Source organism: Phycomyces blakesleeanus (assembly GCF_001638985.1).
Source record: "Phycomyces blakesleeanus NRRL 1555(-) unplaced genomic scaffold PHYBLscaffold_13, whole genome shotgun sequence".
NCBI classification, from domain to species: Eukaryota; Fungi; Mucoromycota; class Mucoromycetes; order Mucorales; family Phycomycetaceae; genus Phycomyces; species Phycomyces blakesleeanus.
In genome coordinates, this window is record NW_017265146.1 from 199,702 (window position 1) to 219,220 (window position 19,519).

The window sequence follows — 19,519 nt, forward strand, 5'->3', positions numbered from 1 at the left end:
GTCGTAGAGTATGTACCCAATCACATCATCAATGATCGCGTCTGGCCTTACTACCAGTTTCACAGGCTTGTAGGGTGTAGAAGAGTGTGGCAAGTACACGCACAGGTTGACAGGTTTGTTTTCACCTTTGCCGGCCACAAATGCATACTCTGCAAATGGATTGTCTGCGACCGAGGCCTTTTCGGCGATCATGGCTGTCAGAGCAGATACTCCGGCGCCGGGTTTCATTGAGATTGTGGATTGTGTTGCTGATGCTGATACTGATAATGGTATTACCCCGTTGTTGTTTGGTCGATTTGACATTGAAAGAGGGGTAATATTGTTGTTGGACAGGATCCGTTTTGTGTACTGTAGAGGAGATGATTGGCTGGGAGTAGGTTTGAAGTTGGGGGGATGATCTTGGGATGGGTTTGACAAGGCAGTGTCGTTATCTCGGGCTGGTAGACCCTGAAGACCTACGGCAGCTCCGGTTTCTGTCGATTGGGTGGGGGTAGTTGATCCGGCGTGAGAAATTGGGCCTGATTGAGGAGCATTGATGGTCTTTGTTGGATTTGCTGTATGAGTGTTGTTGGGTACTACCGGAAATACCAGACGAGGATCACTGCTGGCCGAGAGTGATCTTGATGAAGAATCGAGTACAGAGTCTACAGAGGGATCAAGCGAGAGAGTATTTGCCTGCTCACTACCATCTCCATGGAATGAAAATCCAAGACTTGCATCACTAGGCAGTCTATGGTCTTTTGGACCGATTAGTGTTTGGTCTGGCTTGACTGTGTCGTCGTTGTCCTGAGTAGAAGGAGAAGACCAGACAGGCAAAGGTTTGTTGACGTCTATATGTTTGCTATAAAGAAAAGAAGATATTTATGCATGTAAATATAAGCAGATATGAATGATTGTATTACCCTTTTAATTTGATAATATTAGTAGCATTATTGTTATTGTTAATAATATTGTCGTCGTCGTCTTCTTCTTCTTCTTCGTCGTCACCGTCCTCTTCCTCGTCATCGCTACTGTCAGAGCCTTGATCACGAGGATTGCGTCTGGATTTTATGGGTTGATATCGTTGATGTATGTTGGATTCGACATCCTTTTTTCGTAAATGGTATTGGCTTCGCTTAGTACGTGGACTGCTCAACACAGCGGCAGCAGGGAACTGATTCTGCTGCAAGGCTGTTTCTTGTACTGGAGAGTAACAGTATTGCATTTCCGGATAGACTGGTGCAGCCAAACGAATGTACTCGTCGGACATGACGGTGGGTCTAAAAGAGATTATGCGTTCGGCACGTTCATCTATCCGTAGAAACTTGATGCGCATGCCATGAATAAGATAGTCTGCATCAGTTGTCAGTGACATTGTTGCTGTTGTCTTTTTCGTTTGTTGTTTTCTGTTTGCTTGTCTATTTATTTATTTATTTATTTATTGAATGATTGATTTTGTGTAGATAATTGATATACAAATATATATATAATTGGTTTTTGCTTTTTGCTTTTTGGTTTAAAGTATAGAAATCAGAAAAAAAATAAAATAAAATAATAATTAATAATAATGACAATAATTTAGAATTTCAAAAAATTGGCCTACAAAATAACAACCAAAAAAAAAATCATTTAATTATTTATTCTATTCAATTTTTTGTTGTTCTTTGGTTAATTGATCTTATTCCAAGTGTGTTATATGTAGACCCATAGATAGTAGGTATATTAAAGAACTGTAATGATTATTTGACCAATTAGTCTGTAGAGGAAATACAACACGTGATTTACTGTATATTTGAGCCATTAGTTTAAATATTTTGTAAAATAAAGAAAATAAAAGATTCAATAATTGTGATTATAATTTATTTATTGTTTTTATACATAATATATACATAATCTACATTTACTATCATCTACTAATTTATCTTACTAAACAAAAATAATAGTAATAATCATGAAAAGAGACAAAGTACAAACCAACATCAAAATATAAAACACGCACATACATACACACACGCACAAACACATCCAAAAAAAAAAAGTGGGAGAAAGAAGGAGGAGAATATTTCAGTTTGTTTTCAATCTTCTGTCCATTCTTTCTGCAACATAAAGAAGATTGGAAACAAACTGCGATAAAGATACCTCTCTTCTTTTCCTTTTCTCTTATTCTCTTGAAATTTCAAGACAATAAGAGAAAGAGAAATTTGATCACAAATCATGATTTGCATGAGATCGGGAACGTCTTTTTTATTTACAGTGGGCCAAAAGACGTAAAGTGCCACACTGGTAAATTAATACATCTCAACATTTAAAGTAAAAAAAAAAAGAAAGAAAAAGAAAATAACAAGAAAAAAAAGGGGGGTGAATATGGCAGGGTAGAAGGGGAAAAAAAGGGGGGGAAAGTAGTAAAGGCGGTTGTGGTGAAGGAGAAGAATAAGAAGTAGAAGAGGTAGAAGAGGTAGAGTTTGATAAGGAAAGAGGAGAAATTATAAAAGGAAAATAAAGGGAGTAGGATAAAATTAAGAAATAATAATAAGGTGAAATTTGTTGTGCTTTAAAGGTTACAAAGAAGAATGATTATAATGATGATGATTATACCATAAAATGATATTGAGAAATGACGTTCCACAGATACTTTTCAATTGTCAAAATATAATCAAGATCAAAATCAAAATCAAATCTCCTTCTTTTCTTACAAACACAACAAGCATCACAGTAGAATCATATAAGAATATTAATTATTATACTTACGCCTTGGAGCTCTGGTTAGCCAAGGTGATTTGTTCAGATATTTGGTGGTCGTGGTGTTGGTTTGATGGCGATGGCGATGGCGATGGCGATGGCGATGGCGATGTTGATTTTTGGGAGCTGCTATCGGCCGCTTGTTGATCTTCTTCTGTTTGTTCTTCGAGGAGAGGTAATCCCATCAGTTGCCTGCGTTCGTTTTCGTGTTTGTGTTTGTCAAAGGAGCCCATTGGAGGCATTGGTGCTGGGAAGATGTGGTAGATGCAGATGCCGATGATAACGATAACGTATGCAAAGGGGTAGAGGATGCTGACCTTGTATCCAAACAGACCGAGACCAAAGATCAGGCCATAAAAGTCACTGGTGAGGATCGAGAGGTTGTAGAGCAAGGCACTTCCGAGTCTGAACATGACCGGGGCAAGTGAGTAAAGAGTGAACATGCAGACGGTGTAGACGACGACCATGCCGATTGCCTCGGGCTGGTCGGCAAAGGTGTGGAATTCGTCTCGTTCGAGGATCATGAGCTGGACAAAGTTGATAAAGGTTGCAAAGAAGGTAAACATGCCGATGACTTCGTAGAGAGGGTGTTTGCGTGCCATGAATTCTTCGCCGACATTGGAGAAGCCATAAAAGGTTGCGCCGAGCAGACAAAACAAATCTCCCTTGACTGGGTTACTTGCGGTATAGTTTTTGTCGGTGATTAGGTCACTGACGACCAAGAGGGCCAGACCAATCAGTGCAATGATGACACCGACATATTGGACCCATCGATACCGGACCTTGAGGAAGATAAACGAGAGGATCATACAGACCGGAGTACTCCAGCAATCGAGCAGCATTGCGGACAGCAGAGATGTATATTGGAAAGACTTTACGACCAAGTAGTTACCCTCTACATCAATAAATCCCAAAAAGAAGTCTAGATGTATATTGTATATTAGCTATAGTATTATTTAGATTGTTGTCTAGTACTTACAAAAGATGCCTCGACGACGGAACTGCATTAACCATCCCCAGATACCTCGCTTGTAAAGAGCATATGAATTATATACCAGAGCAAGACAAGCACTAAAAAAAAATTAATTAATTAATAAAAAGAATTTTTTTTTTTTTGATCTAGATCATTTTTATTTATCTACGCTGTTGTCATGACAAAAAATTAACTTACTAGCACATAAATGTTTGGGTTGTTGGGGCCGAGAAATTGTAATCGTTGGCCAGTTTGGTAGTAGTGACATTTGTACCCGTAATACACAACGATAGCACTATATAGATATGTATATGTTGTTAATAAAAGATAAATAAATAAACCGACAAAGATACTTGCATTGGCCGAGGAACAATACTTTGAGGAAATTGGGATCCTTGAGGAAAGCAAAGCGAGTCTTCCAGTAAGATGGCTTTGGTTCAACAATTGATTCCTCAAGGTGAACAGGATCCTTTGTGCTATTTATACTGTGTGATATATCGACTTTTTCCATATTCTTTTCTTTGATTATTACTATAATAATAATAATTGATAATAATAAAAAGGAAAGGAAAGAATAAATAAATAAATAAATTCAAGTGTCGTGATTTATTTATTTTTTTTTAATTTTTTAAATACTCGGACAAAAAAAAAAAAAAAAAAAAAAAAAAAACACGCACACACAAAAAGAATAGATAGAAAGAGATTATAAAAACAGTCACCAGACAAGCTTTTTTTTTTTTTTCTATTTATTAAAAATATCTTATGTATCTTATGTATGTAAATATATATATATATATATTTTATCTCTCTTTCTCTCTTTTCAATCTTTTTATTTTATTTGTAATTTTTCTTCTTCTTCTTTTTCTTGCAAATTATATATATATTATATATTTTATATAAAAGACAAGACAAAATAGAAACATAAAAGAAAAAGAAAAAAAAAATGAATGAAAAGAATAAAAAGATAAGGAAAAAAAAAAGGTAAGGTGCAATAGAATAAAGTAAAAGTAAAGGGAATTTTTTGGGATGATGTATACAAGATGGAAAGAAAGATTGTTAAACAATATTTTGTGTGTTAAAAAAAAATTGTATATATATATAATATAATATAATATAATATAATAGAAAAAAACAAAAAGGCGTGTAAAATGGGTGAATGTGTGAGTGAATAGAAAGTATGTAATATAATATAGTATAATAAAGTATAGTATAATATAGTATTTGTGTAATTTAGAGTAGTTTATAGTGTAGTGTAGTGTAGTGTAGTGTAGTGTAGTGTAGTGTAGTGTAGTGTTGTGTTGTGTCGTGTATGTTAAAGTAGAATAAAATAAGGTGAGTAAAAATAAATAAAGAAAGAAAGAAAGGTACGTTTTTTGTAAGTATATATGTGAGTTTGTTTTGTGCAAGTTGTGTGATTATTATATATATATATATATAGTGTTGTTGGTTTGGTTAGATTTTTCCTTCCTTTCTGGCTCCTTTTTTTTTTTTTAGCGTTTAGCTTTTTTTTGGATTTGGATTTGGATTTGGATTTGGTAGTGGACATGGGCTTCAAGGCTTTCTAAACTCTGTGAGGACAGGGTAGATGGCTTGGAATGCCTGATAGATTTCTTCACGCACTTTTGCACCAGTCAAGACAATTTTACCGGACACAAAGATAAGCAGCACAATCTTGGGTTTAACCATCCGATAGATAAGACCAGGAAACAGCTCTGGCTCATACTTTTTTTTTTTTTTGTGATTTTTTGGTTCAAATTTTATAAGAAATTATTTTATGTATATATATATATATATATAAAAATAAAGGAAAGAAAAGAAAGGTAATAATATATATATATATATATATACATTTATGTAGTGACTTACCGAGCTAAAGTGTCCATGTGAGTAAGCAAGACCTTCAAGTCGAATGGGAAATTTGACGTCACATGAACCAACGATATTTTGGATCTTGAAATCTGTAAATTTAGCTTGGAACCCAAGTTTCTGGATGATACGAGCGTATTTTCGTGCAGCCAGTTTGGAATCATCTTCAGACTTTGCACCAGTGACGACCATTTTTCCGGAAGCAAAGATCAATGCTGTTGTTTTTGGATCACGGATACGCATAATCACAGCCGCAAAACGCTAAGTTCATTCCATTTGTTCATTCATTTATTTAATTGATTGTTATAATTAAGAAATAATACAGTATTGATAATAATAATTTGATTGATTCATTGATTGATTGATTGATTGAATTCGTAAGGGTAAAGGTATAAAAAAAATTATATTTTATTTTATTTTATTTTATTTTATATCTTTAATAGACATAACAATAGATGTATATACAGATAGGTAGATATTTATATAAATATTTGTGTAAAATAAAAAAAAAGAAATTACCTTTGGATTGTATTCTGCATTACGAGCATGAAGTGCAATCGTCTTTAAATCCAACCGGCAATCCAAATTGACTGTGGCAACGATATTTCTAAAGAGGTAATATATTTATTGACTATAAAGAAAAAGGAATAGAAATAGAAAATTTGCTTACTGTAGGGTAGGGGTGATTCCAGCCACTGCATAGGGGTTGAGATCTCTACTTGGAGTTGGAGCATCTACTGGTGCAGGTGTGGAAGGCAGGGCAAAGGGTGTAGATTGATGAGGGGTTGGCACAGAGGGTGTTTGGACAGCAGGTGTGGCCATGGCCGGTGTAGCGATATTGAATCCAGACATTTTTTTTTTAAAAAAAAAAAGATATATTATATTATATGATATTATTTTAGATGACGCAGGGTAATGGTGGAGGAGATTAAAATTGTCCAAAGGCTATGCAGACAAACAGACAGTGAGTGAGTGAGTGGGGAGAATATATATGTATAAAAATTAAAAGTGTGAAGCGTAGTAAAATGTATTTAAATATAAATATTTTATAATAAAGATAATATATAAAAAAAAAAGTAGTAGCAGTACTTGTAGTAGATGTTGGTGAGTTGGTGAGTTGGTGGTGATGGTGTTGTGTGTGATGGAATAGGAAATAAAGAAAATTCAAAAAAGATTAAAAAAAAGGTCTGAGATCTAAATGTACAAATTGATAAAAAGGACACGAAATTCTGCAGTCCTTTATATACCTTTTTTTGGTGGCTTGGCAATCGGAGTACAAAAAGTGAAATTGTATATATATCAAACTTCCGATTTCGTGTGCAGATGTTCCAATTGACCCTCCTCCTCCTCCTCCCACACACACACATCCCCCCCCCTTTCCTTCTCTCTCCCCCATCATCTTGCTCTCTCCCTTCTCTCTTTCTCCCTTCTCTGTCTTTTTATGTATATAAAATGTATATAAATATTTAAATATTTAAATATATACATACATTTTATTATATTATATATATATATATATCTCTTTTACAAAAGAAATGTAAAAGAAAGAAAGAAAGAAAGAAAGAACGAAAGAAAGAAAGAAAGCAAAAAAAAAAAAAAAAAAAAAAAAAAAGATTAAAAAAGGTTAATATTTTTTTCACAACAACAAATTAAAATGTGATTTTTTTTTTGGATTTTTTTTGATTGGTTTTCTATAAATTCAGTTTCTTTTCCTTCCTTCCTTTTTCTTTTTTGTCACTTCTTTATCTATTTATTTCTTTTCCTTTTTGCTTCTTTTTTATCCTTTTCGTATGAAAAAGATATAATAATAAATAATGGTGATGAAAATTAAAATAAATAAAAATAAAAAACTTTTATTATGTTTTTAAAGATGATAATAAAAAATAATACCAATTCAAAGTAGTATATTAAATTAGTAGTAAAAAGAAGACAAGGAAGAAGAGGAAGAAGTAGAAAAAAAAAAAAAAAAAAAAGAGGTGGTGAGGATAATGATGATTATAATGATGCTGATGATGATATTGTTATTTTTCTTTCTTATTTTTTAAAATAATATATTCATACTCCGATTTGTGAGTCTTTTTTTTATTTTATTTTTATTTTCTAAACCAAAAAAAGAAACAAGTTAGTGTGTATCTAATGCATTGTTTGGAAGTGGTCCAATCAGATGATTGTACGTTTATTTTACATTTTTATTCTGATGTTTGATTGCTTATACTATTGTATATTTTTGGGATCTTTTTACCTTTTTAGGACACGTATACACACACACAGATAGAGAAGCAAACAAACAAAGAATATTGTTGATTGATTTGATTTAATTGCTATTGTTCTTTGTGCTTAAAACAACTACTTTATTGGATCTTTAAACTGACTTGAATTCTTTTTATATATGACATGATTATGATGATTGTGTGATGATTTTTTATTTATTTAAAGAAAGGCACCTATCTAATCACACACACACATATATATATGTAAGCATGTGTATAAAGTTTACAGTGATTATAATGCGTATGGTGTGTATGGTGTGTCACAGATTCTTTTTTTTTTGTTTTAACAAGGTGTTTTATCCAGAAAAGGAAACTTTCTTGTGCTTATTTGATCCATGAATGGGGTTGTCCTCTGGTTAATTCTCTCCCACGCATAAATAAATAAAATAAATAATTAGAATTGATTATTGTGATACCGTCACTCATTCCCAGTTCTTGGTAGCCAGCTGTCTATCTGTCTATTCAAACCAGTTGGATATTGTGTTGGCTGATCAACCAAACTGCTCATATTACTGAAAGAGAAAGAAAAAGGCTAACAAGAGCTGACTTGGTTGATTGACCAAAAAGTCAATAAAATCAATTAAATTTTTTTTTTTAAAAAAAATAAATAAAATAAAAAGGTTCTCTTCTCGTGTGTCTATTTATTCATTCATTCATTTAATTCAAACAAATTTCATCTTATTTTTTTTTTTCTTTTTGCTTAACTTTCATTCAAAATCACAAGTTACTTTATCATGTCTTGATTCATTAAAATAAAAGTATTTCTTGTCCAAAAGAAATACAAGACATATGAAGGTTATATTTATTTAAATAACTGCGTTTTGCGTCACTTTCCAAATGACGCAATCCTTTTTTGTATTTTATTTTATTGCCTCGGCTTACCTTTCTGTCTGTCCGTCTGTCTGGCCTACCTGCCTACCTTAACTTGCTTTTTTTTTCTTTTTTTTTTTTTTTTTTACTTCCGCTTCCGCTTCCACCTCCTTTCCCTCTCTCCCTTTTTCTCCTCCTCTCTTCCTCCCTTCCTTCTTCTGTCTTCTGTCTTTCAAAATAATACAAGTATATACACACACGCACTCACACTCACACTCATACTCATACTCACATAGTATATCTAAATATATATATAGTTGACCTTTTTTTTTTCTTTTAAAAAAAATATTACACGCACTTGAGAAACAAACAACAACTAAAAGTGTCTTGTAATGACAGAACACATTCAAGCAATCTTCATACGAGAATCCGAAACCCGCTCTCAACCCAAACCCCACACGGTCTACAAGATCGAAGTACACGCCGCTGTGCGGAACTGGATCGTATGGAAGCGTTACTCCGAGTTTGCAAAGCTAAACAGCCGATTCCTGACCATATTCCCAAAAAACCGGCCTCCTGTTCCTCTGCCTTCCAAACACATCTTTCCGTCGACCTTTTCTGACCCTGACCGGATTGAAGATCGCCGTCGAGGATTAGAAGATTACCTTCGGGGCATGCTCAGCAGCCGAGATGATCGCTGGCGCCAGACGGAGCTCTGGAAGGAGTTTCTGGCCATCCCGACCGGGCGTCAACTGGATGGCCAGGCCCACTACACTTCGGAATCCTGGTTAGATGAATACAATGCGATGAACAGCACGGCTCGGGAGATTAGATCTCTTATCAACAAACGTGCGACCCATATGGGCAGAGACGAGATCTCGGCCTCGCACAACTGCACCATGCAGGCCAAAAAACTGCTCATCACCCTGTCGTCGCGCACGTCTGCTCTCGAGAGCGGCCTGACTGGCCTGGCAAACGGCTCGTTCTTCCAGGGGCTCATGTCAGACGGAGAGTTGCGCCGGCGCCAGGATATGCTGAGTACCCTCAAAGACGAGCGCGACACCCTGATGAGATTAGTGAACACCGGAAGACAGGAACAGGAGTTGCTCTACAACAAACCTACCTCGCAGAGTCCCAGTGCCGGGGACCGAAAGCAACTGCTAGAGTCTACGAACCAAGATACCCAGGCCACATATGGTTTTCCTCCAACCAGAACAACTTTTAATAACAACAACAACAACACAACTATCCAAAGAGCAGCTACCACGATTGGGTCTGGACGTGCATTAGGAGCAGCTGCATTACAGCAACAAAAACAGCAACAACAACAACGTGCAAAGGAGACCGAATGGACGCGTGGACTGGATAACGGCGGTCTGTTGACACAGCAGCAGCAGCTGATGGAGGACCAGGACCAGCAGGTAGAACAGTTTAGCTCTATCCTTTCCAGACAGCGGCAGTTGGGTATTGCGATTGGAGACGAGTTGGAGACACAGAGCCAGATACTTGATGAGCTAGATGGAGATGTGGGTCGAACACAGACCAAACTTAAATTTGCATCCAAGAAGTTGGGAAAGATTAAATAATTTTTTTTATTTTCAAAAATATATATCTTTCGTTCTTTCTTGCTCACTCGTTATCTCTCGATTCTCTGTTTTTCCTTTGTGTATGTAATGTAATGTAACGCAATGTAATGCAATGTGGTGTGGTGTAGTATCGATATTTGAGTAAACAGGAAGGCTGGTTACCAGGCTGGTAGGCAGACAGGTGAATACGTGAGAGAAATAAAGAGTGATTTGCTTTGGTTTTGGGTAGGTGAAATGAGGCAAGGTATAAAAGTGTGTGAGTGTAAAAAGTGGATGGGTGAGTGGATGATATATTGTATATCATTTATCCCATTAAAATAATAAAATAAAATAAGATACATGATTGCTGTTACTATACAATTTATTTAATTTTTTGTCAATAGAGCTTATGATTACTGCCTAGTCTTGAATAGTCATGAATATCCTGTATATATAAATTTATCTATCTATATTTGAAACACTTTATTACTATTAATTATTATTAATTAATTGCTGTTAATTACAGTTTGAATTAAACGTTGTATTCAAGTGGCTGTGTAAATTCATGTGTTTTATGTGTGTAGTGTGCATGCTGTGTATAATGTAGCAAAGAATTTTATAATACAAGCAAAAGAATGATGAATAGAAAATTATCTATATATATATAATATTTTGTTGTTGTTGTTTTGGGAAGATCCCCCTAGGCCAATAAAATCAATAATTATATTTAAATATATTTTTATTTATAGCATTCATAAATTATATATATATATATAATTTATTTCCTTTCCACTCTTATTCTCTTCCTTTCTTTCACTTTCCATTTCTCTCTATTTCTATTTACACCTAAATATTTATATATATTTATATAATAATAATAATAATAATAATAATAATAATAATAATACATATTTAACAGACCTGAATATAGCAAATTATAGATAAAAAGATATTCAATATCTACAAATACACATTACGAACAGCTACGAACAATACAAACCCATCGTCATCGTCATCACTAAAGCACTACAGCTCACGACCAATAAAAAACAAACTCAATAACCAGAACAACGCAAAAGAAGCAACGAATACACACATTACACACATTACATATATTTTATTTATTTATTTATATATAGATATAGATATAGATATCTGTATATACAATTATATATATATATATATATATTTATATATATTTAATTAATTAATTAATTAATCAAAATAAAAGTAAAAAGAAAAAAGAGAAAAGAAAAAAAGAGAAACATGACCTCCAATTCAACAAATTCCAATGACCCTAAACTTCCCCTTATTGCACCTGGATTTGCAATCGGTTTCTCAGAGGACCGCAACAAACGGTGTCGTCGAACGATGGAAGACGCCCATTCGTTAGTTACAGACTTTGATGGCGTTCCTTGTCAAGGCTTTTTTGCAATCTTTGATGGTCATGCTGGAAAGGCTACGGCTGATTGGTGTGGAGATAACTTTGACAAAGTATGTTAAGACACATGAAACTCTTGTAATTCACAACAATACTTATATATTTATATTTTAGACTCTCGCTCTTTGTTTGAAAGAATTCAAAGATCAACCTGTAGCGGAAATTTTAAACAAGACCTTTCTCGAGGTTGATCTTCAAGTAAATGAAAAAGAAGGCAAATTTTCTGGGTGCACTGCAATCGTTGCCTTTGTTCAAGTCAAGGATTCAAAGGTAAATATATATATAGATAGATATATGCATGAATGCATTTATTTATTTATTAATTTATTTAATACGTATACTATACTTATCTTGCAAAAATTTAAAAAAAAATCTTTAGCGTATTCTTCATACTGGTAATGTTGGAGATGCTCGTGCTGTATTATGGTAAATTTCTTTCTTATTTCTATGGTATACATGATATTATTATTATTTTTTAAACAAAAATGATACCATATCAATATCACTATCAATATCAATATCAATATCAATATATGTATATGTTATAAAATAGTCGTGATGGTAAGGCGGTCCGACTTTCGTACGACCACAAGGGCTCAGATGCCCAGGAAGCAAAGCGGATCATGGATCTTGGAGGGTTTATGATGAACAATCGGGTGAATGGAGTCTTGGCAGTTACTCGGTCACTTGGCGACAGTGTGATGAAAGAATTTGTGGTCGGCAATCCATATACTACCGAGACTGAGCTGACAGACAAGGATTCATTTCTAATCTTGGCCTGTGATGGAGTAAGTGGGTTTAAAGGAGTAATTATAGTGAAAATCATATCTATCTATCTATCTATAGTGGGGGGGTTTTTTTTTTTAAAAAAAAAAAAAAAGAAAGAAAGAAAGATAAAGTGCTACCGATAGTAGATATGGCTCTATACTTTTTCTAATTCAATTCAATTAAATTAAATTAAATTCATCTGCTTTAGTTATGGGATGTGTGTGAAGATCAAGATGCAGTCGACCTAGTTAAACAAATCGAAGATCCTCAATTGGCCACCCGCACCTTGCTCGACCACGCCCTTGCTAATTTCAGTACTGACAATCTCAGCATTATGGTTATTCGATTCACCTAAACTACAACAAAAGAATGAATGAATTGGGTGAATGGATAAATGGATTTCGTATTTTTTTCTTAAAAAAAAAAAGATGAATACAAAAGCAACAAGACTTACAGCGGCTTAATTCATATTGAACAATGAAAGACGAAAAAAAAAATTACAGCTAAAACTTTACAAATTTACAAAACCCTACCACCCTTACTATCACCATCTTCACCAGCCTCACCATTTTCACTACCATCACCATCGACGCCGCAATTACACTACACTACACTACACTAAACTATATATTATACTACACTAAATTACACTAAATTACACTACATTACTACTACTTCACTATTACTATACTACAATACACCCCTAAACCCCTACCTACATTACCATTGTTACTACCAACAATGAATAAAGAAGAAGAAGAAGAAGAAGAAGAAAAGGGAAAAAGATATTTTCTGCAAACCTATTGTTTTCTACATGATATATTGCACTTGTTTAAAGTAGAATAACCACCCACCTCCCCAATTTGCAGATGTTCAAACGATAATCTAGGGTATCTTTGGCTATCCTAAACTAGTTATTTTAATCAATCAAAACCTCTTTTTTATTTAATAAAAACAAGTCCTGGCTGGGTCCTCCGCAAGAGGTTCTGTGATGTCCAACTTGACCATAACTGATCATGACTGCTCAATTGGATTCAGTTCGGCGAGTTTGAGAAAGATGTACGGTGTAGTCTTGTGAATCGCGTACTTTTACCAGTTTAATTGTGAATAGGAACATTGTTGAGGTTGTATTTGGCTTTTGTAGGTACTGTAACTATCGCAGGAGTGCCTTTCTTTGACCAATAAATAGCCCGTTTTAAATTGATGTGAAATCTAGGTCAGTATCTTTAATGCTCCCTTGACTTTCAGTTTGATGTTTCCATAGCAAATAACTCCTTGTCAACAACAAGCCATGGGTTTAAATCCGTGTTCATCTTTCGTCGATTTTATTTTTATCTTTTATATATAATTAATTAAATGATTAATTGATTAATTAATTAATATTTATAAAGCAAAAGAAGAAGAAGAAGATCACCTAATATTATATATATATATATATATACAAAAGGTAATTATTATAATTATATTAGTATTCTAGCCATTTTGGATTGATTACATACATAGATACATTTATTTATTTAAATATATATTTTCTATAAAATGCGAATAAAATCCTATGCTTAGATTATTATTACTATTATAATCATTAAACCGACACAAGGATTTGTGATAAACGTACAACTCCTCAAAATCATCAACAGCAAACAAACAAATAAATAAATTTAAACATAAAGTAAGAATCCTGTTCTTCTACACCCATTCTCCTCCGCCCCCTCTTTTACCCTCAACATCACAAGAAACCTGTGTATGATTTCTGTACACGATATATTAATGCCATGAATTTATCTAAAGAATACTTGAGCAAATTTGTGTATTTGTGTGTAAAGATGTACATTTTTATTTTTACATTGCCAACTAAATATTTATATTTATATTTATATTTATATTTATATTTATATTTATATTTATATGTATGTAATTGTGTGTGTATAGGAATATCAACCAAAGATTTTCCATGTTAGGGTAAATGAAGAAAGAAATACAAAAATACAAAAAATGATTACATATATAGATATAAGATATAAGATATAATAATATTATGTATAAGAGACAGAGAAAAGAAGGGGTGGGATTATACATGTATGTTTGTGTATATATAAATATATTTATATATGGATTCAAGTAGCCTTAAGTAAAGTTGGACGCGACAGAGGTGATGATGTCAGATAAGCCGGGTAAAGTTGCAAGATCAGAAGCCTACAAAAGTAGTAGGAATAGTAATAAATTAGATATAGATTTCTGTGCATCTATAGCCTAAATGTAACACTTACGGTCAGAGGACAAGGGAAACTGGCCTTGTTTCTGATGGTTGGTTTGATGGCAATGCCAAGAATACGAAGGGTGAGAACGACAACATAGTTGACCACAATATTTTCTTTTGCTCCTCCGGTAAGGCCACACTTGGCGATCAAGTCGTTAAAGATCGGTGTATATTCTCCGTTGGTGGCATCGATTGAAATGTCAAAGGGAAAGGTGATATTGGTTACTCCGTTGGAATTGATCTTGACGTCGTTCTTTTGACCGCCCCCGAGTTCCAAATTATCATAATTAGGGTAATAAGCCTAAAAATAAAAAAAAAATAAAAAAATATATAAAAATTATTATTAAATTATTAAATTATTAAATATATTTTACCTTTGCTACGATGCTCTCAAATGTAACACTCTCAATATTGGGATTGTTGACTCCAATGTCAAGTGTAAAGTTGAGGTTGAGGTTGGTGCCGGCAATATTGTACTGTGGTGCATTGCCAAGCCCATTTACAGTCACCTCGGGTTCCTTGAATATGGCCACCAGGACACCAATCACAATCACCAGAATGATAATAAGCAGCAAAAAGATGCAGCCACAGTAACGCAGCCACCTGGGCATCCTGAAACAGCAGTTGCAACATCCACAGCAGATCCTGTCACAGCAAGAGCGTCTCTCGTCCCGGTTACGGACCCTTCCGCCACTGGGGTCCACAGAAGATCTGGCAAGGATCTCGGTCGAGTTGTGTCCGCGGTCGGCCAGGTATGTGTCATCCGATTCAGAGTCTCTAAAGTTTCCATAGGCCGGAGGAGTGTGTCTCTGGTGGCTGTGGTAGCCAGTGTCCGGATCAGACACTTCGGTTTTGTCCTGTGAGTTTGAGTTTGATCCAAACGGACTGGGTGGGTATCCAGACATGCTCTGTTGCATAGTGTGGTCTGGTGTATGGGCAGGAGATGTAGGTCCAGATGTTGACCGGCTATAGTAATTGTCTCTTTCGTTCATAGCCATTATGTTTTCTTTTCTTTTTTTTTAAAAAAAAGTAAAGACTTAAAGAGGTTATTGAAACCAAAAAATAAAAATATGAAAGAGAAAGAGGGAGAGAGAGAGAGAGAGGGGGGGCTGAAAATAAAAATTAAAATAAGTAATTATAAATTTATTTTTATTTTTATTAAGAAAATTGAATCTCCAATTTAAATAGTAATGATAATAATTTATATATATAAATATATTTTTAGATTCTTGACACTCGAATATATATATATATATAAAAACAAAATAAAAAGTGTATTTTATCATCAAAAAGCTTTTTATTTATATTTTATTTTGTGTTTCCCCACAAAAGCTCCACACACACACAAGGCTTTTCTTTTCTTTTCTTTAATTTATTGTATTCATGTGTCCCCATGCCAACCCACACAACCTTTTTTCTTTTTCTTTTTTGCTTTCTCTCCTTATTGTTCCATCTTTCTCTCTCATTGAATAGTATAATATATGTTTTGTGGTATGAATGACTTTATCTAGATACAATACTAACTTGAGACTGAGAAGGCTGAATATTCATATTTCCATATTTTTTTCTTGTGAGAGTTAAAAAGCCTAATGCTAATAATAATAATAGTAAAAAATAAGACGAAAAAGAGAAAGGTAATGGTTAAAAAAAAAATGTAAAACGAAGGGAATAAATCAACAGGCATTTTAAATATAGTGCGTTAAAAAAAATGGGATCAGTAAAGAGAATGTATTTATATCCATGGAAGTTAAATGCGTGAGTTGGTTGTCTGCGTGTCGTATTTGAACCTGTTTAGTGTGTCTTGGCATTTGTCAAGGTAAAATGTACCCCAAAATGGGACCGTATTTGATAATCCACGGCGTGCCCAGAAACTCTAGTTTAAATCAATACTGTCGATCCGTCTCTCTTTCACATCTCAGTTTCAATAAATAAAATATAAAAGCGACTGTAACAATCAGGTACCAACCAGCCTTATTGATATCCAAAATCATTTTCTTGTTTCAATCGATCTAACAAAAGGCAGGAACCTATATGTGTTTTATGTACTATCCACCAAGAGATATTATCAGTAGCAACAAACAAAGCCAACTGATGGGCGCAGTCAACACAATCTAGATAAAGAATATATAGATTTGGTAGCCCACTTGATCTTTCCATTTTTATATTTTTATTATAAAAAATACCCGTTAAGACCCAGTACTCATAACGGCAGAAAATAATATACTAATCAGCCGTGGAACCTCTATTCCATTATATTCTATTCTATTCAAAGAAAATTATATACATATTTTCGGTTAATCAAATAAAAAATATACATAGAAAAAAAAAGCCATAGAGACGAACCAAACAAAGGGGACAAGAGCAAATAAAAGAAAAAGAGTATTGGTATTGTTGGCCTTATTTCTAGCTCTTCTTATTCAGGCTCTAATAATGATAGTAATTTGCTGTACCAAGCTAGTACTTCCATGTAATGTGCTGCCATGTACTGCGCCAAGAAACGTAGTTTAGAAAGGAAAGAAGAAGGTAGATTACAAGATATCCGATTGTGAAATGAGTGGCTAAATATATATATATATATAAATATAAATATAAATATAAATATAAATATATATTTTTTTTACATGTACATCATCTATTTAATGACACTACCATCACCACCACAACAATCATAATAATATTACCCTAACTAAATCAGAAATATTTTTTTGCACTATCTTTAATACATCTACATACACACACATATACTACGTACTACACACAAGCACATACACATACACATACACATACTCATCAACATACTCATACACACGCACACATGTAAAAGTAACCACAAGATACACACATGTATGTGTACGTGTACGTGTACGTGTACGTGTACGTGTACCTTGTGTGTACCTGTGTGTTTATCTGTGTGCTTTTGTATGTATATATATATATATATCTATGTCTATGTCTATATATTAACGGGCACGTTCCATTAATTCACTAACAAAATCAAAAGAGCTAGTGGCAGTGGCAGTAGGAGTAGGAGTAGTTGTAATATTCTTGGCCCATGGTGAACCAGAGCGGCCACCCCAAGCCGGTTGTACAGGTGCAGGTTCCGGCACTTCGTACATCTCTGGACGGTGAAGAGAATCAAGGTTTGTATCATGGAAGGATGTCAAGCTGTCCGAATAGCCTATATAGTATACATGTATTGGTAGGTGTGTATGTGTATGTATGTGTCCGTAGAGTATATGTATATATATATATATATATATACAAGTTGTGTGTTGTGGGTTTGTATGAGTTTATGTTGTATGTAGATTGCATGCGTGTGTATTAGAATGCAAACTTTAACAAACATAAAAGAAAAGAAAACGAAAAACAAGAACCACTCATTCTTTTTATCTATCTATCTATCTATCTATCTATCTAGCTCTCTCTCTCTCTTCTTTACATACACACACACACACACACACACACACACACACACTATAGAACTAACTAGCTAATTATATATCTATTTCTTTCTGGTCTTACGAAGATTAAGAAATGTGATCACTTCGGCTCCATTGAATCCATCTGTTTTGATGGGGGCTTGATTGGCACCTGCTGCGGCTGCCATGGCTGCAAATGGAGGTAGTACACCACCACCCATAGATTTCATCTCATGACGAGGACTTGCACTGGTTGGACGAGGTGATGAACTAGGTGCAGAATCTTTCTTGGCTATAGAAAAAATAAAAATTAAAAATTAAGAAATAGCATTATGTTGATGTTGATGTTGATGTTGATGTTGTTTGCTTGTTTTTTTTTTGGGGGATTTTATTATTACAAATAGTATATATCTATACACATACATACATACAAGAAGAGAGAAAGAGAGAGAGGAAAAAAAAGGTAATGGAGTGTGTGTATATATAGACATTTAAAGTAAATCATAAAGGACAAGAGAATCTAGTTTACCATTTGAATTTTTGCGTTGCTGAGGAGGCGATGGCTTTAAGGAATCTCGTCGCTCAGTATTATTCTTTTTAGTGTGATTACCTAGAATTCATTACGTTTAACAAATTAATTAACAAATTAATTAATTACTGAATAAATATACATATTTTATTTTATTTTATTTATTTATTCATTTATTTATTTATTTTTACCTGCCATTAAATAAGTATTAAGATTTGGTATTTGAATTAAGAAAAATAAAAATGGTATTGATATTGGTAGAATAAAAAGAAAGAGAAAGAGGAGATGAAAACAATAAAGAGCATCAACTTATCCTTTTTTTTTTTTTTTATATATTTATTCTGTCTTTTGTTAACCTCTGGGTTTAAATCAAAAGTCACAAAAAAGTATACCGGTAATTAAATATGTTTAATCGGCTACATAAATACTTTTTTTTTAAAAAAAATATGCAACTTTTTTTTTTGCGATTTTTTTTGTGATTGTGTTTTATTCGTTTCGCACTTTGATAAGTTGCTCGTTTAAAAAAAAAATAGGGAAAAGAAAAAGGAGAGGGAGTGGGTCAAGGTATAGAAAAGAAAAAGTTTAAAAAAAAAAGAAAAAAAAATAGAGTCATTGACAGAGAGATAAAATAAAAAATAAAAAATAAAAAATAAAAAATAAAAATAAAAAGATAGATAGATAGATAGATAGATAGATAGGTAAGGTAGGTAAGGTAGGTAGGTAAAAGGTAAGGGTTTAAAAGAGATAGCTTTGTAAGAAAGAAAGAGAGAAAAAAAGAGGAAAGAAAATGAAAATGAAAAAAAAAATTGGTAGCAAATTTGTTGAAAGGGAGGAGGAAGGTGGGGGAGGGAAGGTGGGGAATATAGGAAAGTAGAGAAATTTAAGCTCTATTGTATATAT

General features: G+C 33.7%; 6 protein-coding genes across 6 annotated transcripts; 2 read left to right on the forward strand and 4 right to left on the reverse strand.

The window, feature by feature from the left end:
* Positions 1-2,972: 2,972 nt before the first annotated feature.
* PHYBLDRAFT_125447 (hypothetical protein) lies at positions 2,973-4,151 on the reverse strand (the record flags this gene model as incomplete). The annotated part of the gene is made up of 4 exons (XM_018429042.1): positions 4,049-4,151; positions 3,890-3,986; positions 3,698-3,789; positions 2,973-3,640 (listed from the first exon to the last, which is right to left on the reverse strand). Coding segments are annotated over exons 2-4 (768 nt in total), but the record flags the coding sequence as incomplete, so codon positions are not given.
* A 1,091-nt stretch (positions 4,152-5,242) lies between these two features.
* Positions 5,243-6,379, reverse strand: PHYBLDRAFT_113679 (transcription factor TFIID, C-terminal, TATA-box binding transcription factor; the record flags this gene model as incomplete). Its single annotated transcript, XM_018428350.1, has 4 exons — positions 5,243-5,413; positions 5,558-5,818; positions 6,077-6,164; positions 6,228-6,379. 4 exons carry the CDS (start codon positions 6,377-6,379, stop codon positions 5,243-5,245), a joined length of 672 nt encoding a protein of 223 aa, XP_018290334.1.
* A 2,650-nt stretch (positions 6,380-9,029) lies between these two features.
* PHYBLDRAFT_113625 (hypothetical protein) lies at positions 9,030-10,223 on the forward strand (the record flags this gene model as incomplete). Its single annotated transcript, XM_018428349.1, has 2 exons — positions 9,030-9,774; positions 9,931-10,223. 2 exons carry the CDS (start codon positions 9,030-9,032, stop codon positions 10,221-10,223), a joined length of 1,038 nt encoding a protein of 345 aa, XP_018290335.1.
* A 1,245-nt stretch (positions 10,224-11,468) lies between these two features.
* PHYBLDRAFT_181785 (hypothetical protein) lies at positions 11,469-13,158 on the forward strand (the record flags this gene model as incomplete). Its single annotated transcript, XM_018438519.1, has 5 exons — positions 11,469-11,696; positions 11,758-11,913; positions 12,023-12,069; positions 12,197-12,431; positions 12,620-13,158. The coding sequence occupies 5 exons, from the start codon at positions 11,469-11,471 to the stop codon at positions 12,764-12,766; spliced, it is 813 nt and encodes a 270-aa protein (XP_018290336.1). The 3' UTR covers positions 12,767-13,158.
* Positions 13,159-14,223: 1,065 nt separating this feature from the next.
* PHYBLDRAFT_134221 (hypothetical protein) lies at positions 14,224-14,972 on the reverse strand (the record flags this gene model as incomplete). Its single annotated transcript, XM_018429632.1, has 2 exons — positions 14,224-14,607; positions 14,682-14,972. Coding segments are annotated over 2 exons (360 nt in total), but the record flags the coding sequence as incomplete, so codon positions are not given.
* A 2,112-nt stretch (positions 14,973-17,084) lies between these two features.
* PHYBLDRAFT_65657 (hypothetical protein) lies at positions 17,085-18,817 on the reverse strand (the record flags this gene model as incomplete). Its single annotated transcript, XM_018441504.1, has 7 exons — positions 17,085-17,230; positions 17,495-17,498; positions 17,556-17,585; positions 17,662-17,849; positions 18,194-18,382; positions 18,620-18,700; positions 18,811-18,817. 7 exons carry the CDS (start codon positions 18,815-18,817, stop codon positions 17,085-17,087), a joined length of 645 nt encoding a protein of 214 aa, XP_018290338.1.
* Between the last annotated feature and the right edge of the window lie 702 nt (positions 18,818-19,519).